Source organism: Parasteatoda tepidariorum, chromosome 10, assembly GCF_043381705.1.
Source record: "Parasteatoda tepidariorum isolate YZ-2023 chromosome 10, CAS_Ptep_4.0, whole genome shotgun sequence".
Taxonomy (NCBI): domain Eukaryota; kingdom Metazoa; phylum Arthropoda; class Arachnida; order Araneae; family Theridiidae; genus Parasteatoda; species Parasteatoda tepidariorum.
This window is the reverse complement of record NC_092213.1, coordinates 81,000,587-81,010,859: the sequence shown is the minus strand read 5'-3', so window position 1 is coordinate 81,010,859 and position 10,273 is coordinate 81,000,587. Positions and strand designations below refer to the sequence as shown.

At 26.4% G+C, this 10,273-nt stretch overlaps 1 protein-coding gene across 5 annotated transcripts in view; it reads left to right on the top strand.

The window, feature by feature from the left end:
• Positions 1-41: 41 nt before the first annotated feature.
• The window catches only part of LOC107440974 (putative ankyrin repeat protein RF_0381), a 40,573-nt gene continuing 30,341 nt past the window's right edge, over positions 42-10,273 (top strand). For 2 of the 5 annotated variants that reach the window (XM_043038821.2, XM_071186792.1), the window contains exons 1-6: positions 49-260; positions 1,855-1,932; positions 4,539-4,676; positions 5,804-5,902; positions 7,181-7,255; positions 8,615-8,701. In XM_043038821.2, coding sequence (XP_042894755.1) covers positions 234-260; positions 1,855-1,932; positions 4,539-4,676; positions 5,804-5,902; positions 7,181-7,255; positions 8,615-8,701 — 504 coding nt within the window. In that variant the 5' untranslated portion in view covers positions 49-233. Of the gene's footprint in view, positions 261-1,854; positions 1,933-4,538; positions 4,677-5,803; positions 5,903-7,180; positions 7,256-8,614; positions 8,702-10,273 lie in introns of all 5 variants that reach the window. The other 3 variants (XM_043038819.2, XM_043038818.2, XM_043038820.2) reach the window with 3 other exon arrangements.

The following is a 10,273-nucleotide window of genomic DNA, read 5'->3' as shown; positions in this document are numbered from 1 at the left end:
CCACTATCTATAGAGTTTTTAATAAAAAATCTGGCAACTAAACAAATCAAATTTGTTCAGTTTAAAAATAAGTTCTTGTTTTCGTGTGAATTTAGTTATAAGCCGCTTATTATCTTATATAGAGTGTTGTTGATAGTATAATTACATTATATTTTAATGTATCTATTTTCTATTAATATTTAATTTTTTTTCAAAGATGCTTTGCAAAATTGAATCATTTTAAATAAAATTCAATGGCCAGTGATTTGGATAACTATCAGGTCGCATATTTTAGACTGCTAAAATTTTTCCTAAAATATTTATGACATTTTAAATAATCAATTAAGAATAATATTATTTATAATAAAACACCCATTTGTATCAATGCATCGCATGCAAAATTCTTGTTTGAAGTTTTACTAATAAATATTTCTCTATTTTTATTTTCTTTTCCCCTTAAATAAAGTAAAATTTAATTTTTTTTTCCCTTTGTGGGAAGAGGAGAGAAGACACCATATAATTTTTGTTGTTGTTAATTACTAATTGGCTGCATGTTCAACTTTAATGCAACCACTGTATGGGATTGACTTAAATGAAGTTCAAATTTATGATTTGAAATCTTTTAATATGAAATTGAATTCGACAATTATTTCCTATTTGAGTTCATTTTTTATGCTAATAATTTTCTGTTTGTTTCTTCTATAACAGTCTATCCATGGTAAATTTACTACCGTTTAGGGGTACCTTCACAAATTCAACTTTAGAGAAAATGGTAGTTTCACAAAATACTTTTTCTTAAAATTTTATTTTTGTATCTCGTAAGAAATGATCTATCCTTATTTTAACTATATTTTTGTGTTGAATTTTCAATATAATTTTTATTTTTTACAAATTATATCAAAATTTTCTCAAAGTAGGTACCTTTCAGAAAAACCTACACAGACCTCTCAAGGTCATTACATCAATAGTTAATTAAAAATAACTCTGTGGAATTCTTCATTTCTGTGATTAAAATGCAATAATTTATAGCATAATTAATAAGGTGTATTTCCCATATCTGAGGGTTTTTCCGTATGGTGAGCTGCCCCGCCAACTACAATTGCCAAAGCTCCAAATTGATTCTTCAAGGAAAAATTAAGAAAAAAAAAATCATGTGAAAGTTTACCCGGGGATGACCACAAGTTATACCCTTCAAGTTGGTCTCTTTCTGTGATGTTTTTTTCTTCTCCTTTTTTGATTTCTCCTGGGTCACTGCCCGGATGTTTCCAAGACATGGCGATGATTCTGCCACAGATCACAATACAGAATTCCTCTAGTTCGCACAGCAATGGAAAATCATTTTATTATGTCAATATAATTATTGGATACATTTAAATTTAGGGGAATTGGGGTATTTCTATAGTTGGACCTGTTGACACCAACTGTAATCATGAATGTGCCAAAGGGTTTTTGTGTTTCAAAATATGTGCCATAGTTTGTTTAGATTTGGTTTGGTGCAGATTATGCTCTTTAAATCTGCCTCAATGTCTGCTCTTTTATCCCATCTTTTGTGACACTATCCACTCTGTCACCAAAACTTAGATATTATTTTGATGCCAGTACCAATATGGAACAAAAAAGTTAATTCATTCTTCTAATTTTAATGTTCTTTTGTTTACAGAATATCGTAGGTGCTACATAACTCAATTATTTAGCCAAGTTAAACTGTGATTTGGAAAATATTCAATCCATGTGTTTTAATTATAAATTTATAACTGAATTTAAAATTGAATTTTTAATTCAGTTAAACTCTGAGTTGCAAACTGTTAATTATATGTGGCTTAACTATAAATTTCTAAATATATTCAATTTAATAATTATCAAATTTCATTTCAGACTTTAATTGAAGCCACAAACTGTAGAGACTCCAAAGAAGTGTTGAGACTTTTAAATGAAAATATTTTTTCTGTAAAGGTACGTTGTTTTAATTTTTTTAGAACTGTAGTCCCATATTCAGACATCTGTCTGTTCTAGGAAAGTCTATTTTCCGGGGAGATTTTTAATAATCAAAATAAACAAAACTCTTTTCCTTTTGAAAAAAGAAAAGGAAAAATTTTTTTTATTTATTTATTTATTTTTTTGAAATTATAGCTGTTTTTCTGATAGTTTAAAAAATTTTTCTCCATCGATAAGTACTCTAGTAGTACTCTAATATTGCTGAAAAAGCAAGTGCAGTTAAAGAAAAACTAATTTTGGGAAGAAGAATAAACTGAATATTAATTAAGCTGAATATTAATACTGTTTGAAAAGAACACCAGTAGACAAGCTTTGTTTCGCTTAAAATTGAAAAAAAATAAAAACTTCAGCAAAAAAAAAAAAAAAAAAAGCTTCAGCATAAAGCAAACATCTATTATGGTTTATTTTGTAAGTAAATGAATTGTTATTTAGTATGTTATAATTTTCTTTCTTTGTATAGCTATAGTTAATATTATTAAAAATATTAATTATTTAATTTTTAGAAACATTTTTGTTGCGTTTTAGAATTTTTAATAGGTTTTTCTATAATGCACTTTTTTTGTTGGTCCTTTAAACTGGCACATAAGTGAGAATTCAATGGTATATTTTATCATACTAAACATTATTTAGTTTTTAAAAGTCATTCAAACTGTAAGAAAACATTATGTGTTGATTTGTTATTTTTTATTGAATAATACATGTTTTGATGCATTTAAAATCTCTTATTCGGAAGAAATCTATATTCCGAATTTGCCAAAGTCCCGGCAATTCTGGATATGGGACTTTATACTGTATTACGTTTGAATAATTACTGTTAGTATTAAATTTTATAAAAAAATGAATAAATAAAAATAATAATTTTTGGGAATATTTTCTTATTGATACTTAATTTCAATATTGATATTTAATTTTTATATTGATACTGAATATTCCAACTGAAATTAAAAATAACCCATTAAAAATGCTGCATTCTTGCTCTTGAAATAAATTTTAAAAAATATACTGTGCTATTATGATGGTTATGAGTTTTACAGTTCTGTTATTTTTTATTGTAGTAAAGATGTAGAAAAAAAAACTAGAAAAAAAATATAAATATTATTTCACAAGAAGAAAAAATTATTAAAAATAAAATATTTAAAAAAGTATTTTTTAAAAAATTTAAAAGCCGGAAAACAAATTAAGGAAAAGATATAATCTTGTCATCAGCTCACTCGATTATATTCACAAAAAGAATGCATTCTAATATTGTGTTAATAAAGCCGAAGCAAAATATATTTATGTAATTATTTTTCTTGTAATTATTTTTATGTTTATCATGTATTTAAAAATATTTATTTATTTTTTCCATGTTTGCTCTATATTTTTTACTTAGGAGTTTTATGTACTTGCAGCCTATACACTGTGAATAAAACTTTTTTTTTTCTTCTTAGTCACAAATATATATATATTTTTGTAACATATTTTAAATTTCTGGCATGCCACTGCCAAAACTTGATTATAGTTTTGGCACAGGTACTGGTGTGAAAATGTTCTTTAATATTTTCTGAAGGATTAAAAAATATCACATAAGTTTGAAAAATATTTAAGAAATATCCATAAATATTTTATTTATTTCAAATGGCAGAAGTGAATTGACATGTTAGAAAGCAAAAACACAGGAACAAAACAAGAAAGTAAAATGTCATTTCCTTAGCAGCGTTCTTGCTTCCCAATATCGCTCGGTAGACGACGACCCGTGGAGGGCCCTGCAGCACAGAATGTGGCTGCCATCCAAAACAGCTTGGCTCATGCACAGAGAACAATAGGGATCAGGTGCAGCCCTAAACGAAACAGGTGCGCGGCCAGTCTGGAATGGTGTTCTGTCAAAGATCTCTCCACACTTTGGTTTTTACTCTTTCTGACAATTGATGATGGAAATCCCCATTGATTTTTGATCTAATAATCCTTTTTAAAGTTGAAAAATATCCATAAATATAATCAATGTAATATTGAATATCCCCAAAAATTCTCATATCTTGAGAATTCAAGTAACAATGGAAAATGATATGTTTTGCTTTTGCCACTATTTGTGAGAATATTTATATTCTTGGAAAACATTTCGTTACAGATTTCTTTTACATCTACATTCATTTGAGAATTTTTTTTCTTGCCAACTTCAGCGATAACGTGCGTGCAGATAAGTGTGATATAATGCTGGAGAGTGTGGGAATCATAATTGGTGTTTATTTTCATTTTAAGTTCAATCGCCAAATATAAGTTTGACCAGAAATTTACTAAACTGTAATAAGAATTTCACACACTTTGGTGTTTACTCTGCACTGAGTGGCTTTAATTGTATGATTGAAAAGTATTAGCATGTTCACTTATAGTGTGAATGCTATTTCTTGTTGTGTGAGTTTCTTGTATAAAATTAAAAAAAATATGTAGACAAATAAGTAGACCAGTGAAAATGTATGGAAATGTGTAGTCACTGGTTTTGCCAACTATTAACTCAATAATTGGGCCTGAAGGAAATTGTTTATTCTTATCGTTCATAATAGTAATCTTTTGAATATTTTTTGCAGGATGGTAGAATTTTCAGATTTTTATGTGATTCTGAAAATGAAGCAAATTGTCTTCAGGAATGTCATTGTTCTAAAAAGGAAAGGGACATAATCTACATGTTAATTGACTCTGGTTTTAACATAGAAGAATTAGATGAGGTAAATATCAAGACTGTGACCCAAAAACAATTTGAGTTTTTTATTTTGGTAATTTTCTCCTACAAATATTTTTTTTTTACAAAACTATCATTGCTGATCACTTAAAATTACAATTAGTAAAATTCTTAATATGTACTTTACAATTACGCAGGATTATTATAATTAAAGTTGCCCCTTCAGAATGCTGTAACAAAGAATCACATGATCGGATATTTCATCTGAGCAACGTAAGTGAATCGATAGGAATTTGTTTTGCCTTAAAAAAATAGTTTAATATTTGACTGATAGATGGCGATCATCTAAAAATACTAGTTAAAAAAACATAACATGTTACTGTGGTATTCTTTTTTCCAAGTACGTATCTTCTAATCCTGTGTTAGCATCTTAAAAGTCCCATACAATACCATCTAGTGGTTAACTTATGAACTATTTTTTTTTCTTTACTGAGGCTTTTTAGTGTTTATAAGTTAAAAAAAAAAACAACGCTTCCCAAGGTTTTGGAGGTCAAAACTGAAGATTCTCTAAAAATTAGAGAAAAACACATCTATTTACATGCAATAATACTTTTTGTGAAATAAGTAAACAAGGTGCATAGCGTTTTCAAAAATTCCTTAAATTTGCTTATTTTTGGATTTATGTTTTTTAAAAACCCATAAAGGTGCTTTTTTTATTCAGGGTTGTAAAAAGTACTTAATTTTCTATCTTTTAAAAAAGATATTTTTATTTATTTGCTGTGCCGATTGTCCTTCTAAATTACAAGAATGCATGTTTTTCACAGTTTTCTCTGCAATATTTATCAGAAATTAGTTATTTTACCATGATTATGCAAAGTTCTTGAAAATGTTTTTTAATTTTATTGATTTTATGCTTAGAAATTAAGAGCATTTTGCATTATATATATATATACATATATATATANAGATTGAGCCAATTTTTGTTTTCCTATATATTGGGTGTATCAGATGATATTTTTAACCAAGTTTGGATTTATTTGCTTTGTTAGTTTTTTTTTTATTGAAAAGAAAATCCATTTGCCTCTTCAATTGTTTTCATCAGTGTGTATATAAATATGCTTGTACACATTATTATTTCTTCATTTAATGCAGAAATTTGTTTCAACTTTTTAGAAAGGTAACACGTGTCTGTTTTACGCTGTGAAAAATAACCATTCCCTTTTGTGTGATGTTCTATTGCAATGTGGTGCAAACATGTGGGCCAACACAGAAGTAAGTATATATATTATTAATTTTTCTGCATACTAGCCTAACTAGGCAACCAACTTTTTAAATAAGTAGAATTTCAAGTATTTTAAACAGAACAAGTATTATTGTACTGAAAAAATTAATGCGATATGTAAAAAAAAACAACCTCATATTGCTCAAGTAAGATAGAATTTGATTTTAGTGACATACATTTTCAAATGGTATAAAGGGCGAATTTCTCTTTACAATGCTTAGTACAACATATGTTAAGATTAAAAAATATATATATACTAATTACCTTGATGGTACTTTTGATGGATAGTAATCAGATTGGATAGAATTTTTATAGAAATTAAATCAAACTCTGCACTTACTTGCTATTATTATTTAAACCAGCCAATGAATTTATATTGTAATAGTTTTGTTTTTTCTTTCTCCAAAACGAACTTTGACTGTGATAAATTTCTTTAAGTTAAAAGGATACATAGATTTAAAACAGTAAACAATACATTTCAAAGCAAAAAAATTTAACTTAAAAAAAGTAATTTAGCTTAATAGCACTGTTTTGAAACTCAAAAACTGCATAACCAATAACCAAATAAAGGAGTATTTACGTTTATAAGTTCAAATCTGTCTTTATATTTATTTCACATGTTTTATCTGATATAAATAGGTATAATATATATAATATTTCACATGTTTAATTTCACATGTTAGTTATTTCGCATGTTAAAGAAGTTAAAATCATGCTGTTTCAAATTTTCATGAGATGTTTTTTTTTTTTTATTTTTTTTTTGTTATACAAAAGAGAATTGTATGCCAGTTAGTTCTATTTATTAGAGAGTATTTTCAATCCAGGAATTTCTTTGTCAAATCAAGATACACTTACTCATCTACCTAAAACTATAGAAATTACATCAAAAATATTAAAACTCATGAATTATATGTTAAGTTCTCTGCTGAAAATAAATTTTAAAATGAAAGTTTAAGTAGTTAACATAAAAAATCAAAGTAAGTAGTATAAAGCCATTGACATAATTAGTTTCTATCTGCAATATAAAGTGCTCCTCATTTTTTATAAAAGAATTTAAAAAAAACTACTTACAAGTTCCAATAAAAATATTTGTAGTGATTTTGTTAATTGTTATATTTGTCAATTGCATTATGATTTATTTTATCTTATATCTTTAATTAATATATCATTTTATTGAAATCAAATTTTATTGTATGTAATATGCATTTAGTAAAATTTACTGAAAGTAATTTCACTTTTTCTAATGTACACTTTTTTTTTTATTGCAGTTTAATATTTCCATTCTTGATTATGTACTACAAACATCTTCAACTAACATTAAAGATATTTTTGATAAATTTTATGTGAGTCATATTTTAGTTTATTCTTCAAAATGTTTACTAATTTGTGTAAGTTGATTGCTATTTTAGCTATGAAACTCATTGTTTACGTATTTATTACTACTTTTTTTCCCCTTGTTTATCATTAAATAACAAGGCTGCTTTCCCTAAGCAAATTTTCTATAAGCCTCCCTCTACAAAATATAGAGTATCGTTGCAGTTTTCAAAATTTTCTAAGTTGGGACTCTCTTGTTTTCGGTTTAATTCTTAATTTTGTACAATTATAATTTTTGCATTTTATATAAGGTCGGTTTTTCAACAACGGTTATAATGTGAGGTTTATCGTCACTCAAAATTAAAATCATGAGAAAGGGCTAAAATTAGTATCTAGAACATCTCAAAGTTTTTGATTAAATAAAACTACCATGGGAAATCTCCATCGGCAAATAGTAACTTAAATATGGTTTCAAATAAACAATTAGGTTAAAATATTAGAATGTCACCCCCATCATAGGACTAACTTGAAAATGCCAATAACTTTTGGGCTCATTAACTAAAACTTGATCTTTTTATCACGAAAAAAAATAATAATGATATAAAAGCAGCCCAGTGCCGGATTATGCGTACGCGGGGCCCTCGGCCATTCAAATTTTTGGGACCCTTAGATTACATTTTTTTCCTCGTATATTTTTTATTTATTCAAATATAAAAGTATTTATGTATCTTTTCATTCAAGAAAGCATAAAAATAAGTAATAATAAATTAAATTTTACTTTATTTTGTTAAATTAAAACTAAAAAATAATCATAAAATTTTGAAAAAAATTTAAATTTATGAACACTTTACAAAATCAACGCTACTATAAAATTGGTATTCAAAAATCTTTTTTTTCTGCTCTTGTGATCAATAAACTCATCTATAATGTTATCAAAATTAATTTCCCGGAGAACATCTTAATTTTTTAAAATTTATTTTCAAAAAATCCATTTTTAGAAGGCCCCTAATCATTGGAGGCCCCAGGCCATGGCCTAGTCTGGCCTAATGGGTAATCCGGCATTGAAGCAGCCGAATGAAGGGGTTAGGAGAGCAATCAACGTGAGTCTACTCTTTTAGGCGCATACCAAAAATAAACCATGTATAAACTTAGTAAGTCTCTCTCTCCACCAATTCAAAAATCAATTTAAGCACTAATGTTTTAATGCTAAGTTGGTTTATGTAATTGTCAATGATAATGCTAAAATGGTTTAATTGTAAATAAAATATTATTTGTTTAAATTTAAGTCGAGTAAATTTCCTTTATTTAATTTAATTACAATAACTATATGATGTGGCCTAAAAGCGTCACAATGAAATATACAGCACACTCTAACTTTCTTTCTCTAGCCTGGTGTTTGGAAAGCTGTTGAGTGGGAAAACATTTATCAAGTTAGAAAATTAGTCAATTTATGGTGCAGAACTGATCTCTATCAAGTGAGTGTACTATGCAATCTGTTTTATTGTAATTCAAATGAACCTTATCACATTTAATTCAATACCATCACTTTCTTAATGACAACTGTTTTACTTTAATATCCAAGTACTATGTGATTAATTATTAAAGAAATTTCAATAGACAGGTGTGTGAAGTGTTATTAGCTTATGCATCTCTATTTGGTAAAAAAAATAAATTTTAAATGCTTTTTATATGAAACTGATGTATTGTTCACAGTAGTCTAGGAAATAATGATTTTACTAAACAATAGTTCATATTAACCACGCTCGGATAATTTTTTTATGGATCTGCTCTGTTTTGACCATCAAATTTAGTTTCCCGGTTGGCTGTTCTAAACCTAACCATTTTTTAAAAAATAAAAATGCCAATTCTGCTTCCACTTTTTTTTTTTTTTTTTAAAGAAAGAAAAAAACTTTTGAATTATTTTTTTTTATATAAATACTTTCTGTTTATGTATAATTAAATGAAAAAACAGTTCATTTTCCCTTAATTATTATTATTTTTTTAATCTTGAGTTTAATTGCTAATGTGGGTCTGTGTTATTGTGTTAAACATATGTGATAGGTAATTTTTAAATGTTTACGTGTTGTTGCTATTCTACAAAAATATATTTATAAAACAAATTAATGTGAGTAAATTTGAAATTAAGTCATAATGTCTGTAGAAATTCTTTAATTAACACAAACCATTACCAACTCCATTACCTGATTGTTTTTGAAATTGCTTAAAAAATGTAACAAGTTGCAATCAAAAGTTTTTCTGCTTTTTAATCTCGTTAAACACTTCATTATTCTAGCTGCAAATAAAAATAAAAATGGAACTGAGGTCATTTTCTAAATTTCGTTTTATTTTTATGTTTTTTTTAAATTATGTTATCAGTGTAAACCAGTTTTTATTTTATGTATGCAGTATGTTTTCATTAATGATTTATAAAAAGAAGATTCAAAATTTATTTAAAAAATTAACAATGTATATTATTTTAATTAATGCTACATTATTTATGCACATTTTTATGCTTTAAAGCTTTATTGCATAAAAATCAATGTCACAATAGATTATTCACTATTAATTATTTAATCATTAATGCAAAAACAGCATTTACTTTACTATTTTAGCATAAATTTAATGCAGCCCATTTGACATCTTAGTACTTTTCATCATTCCAATATCATCAAATATTTTTTAATTGAAAAAGTATTACCTTTTTCATTCTCCTATAAATTTAAAGTAAGTATTTATTCAACTCGGAAAAAAAATTTATTAAGTAAAACTATACAAATGTTGTAATTTGAATACTGCTAATTAATGACAATACGTAAATATTACTAAAGACTGATATTCTCATGTACACTGACAACTTATTATTTTACATACATTACTATTATTGCATTTTAATGTAAAATGTATAGTTAAATGTTAAGTTGAAATGTAATGTAGTGTATAAGCATATTCAAAATCTTCAGTTACTCTTTTTCAATTCCTACTGCTAGTTCACACTCCCCCAATATCCTGTTCAAATTTTCAATCGTTAATAAAATACTTTTTATTCA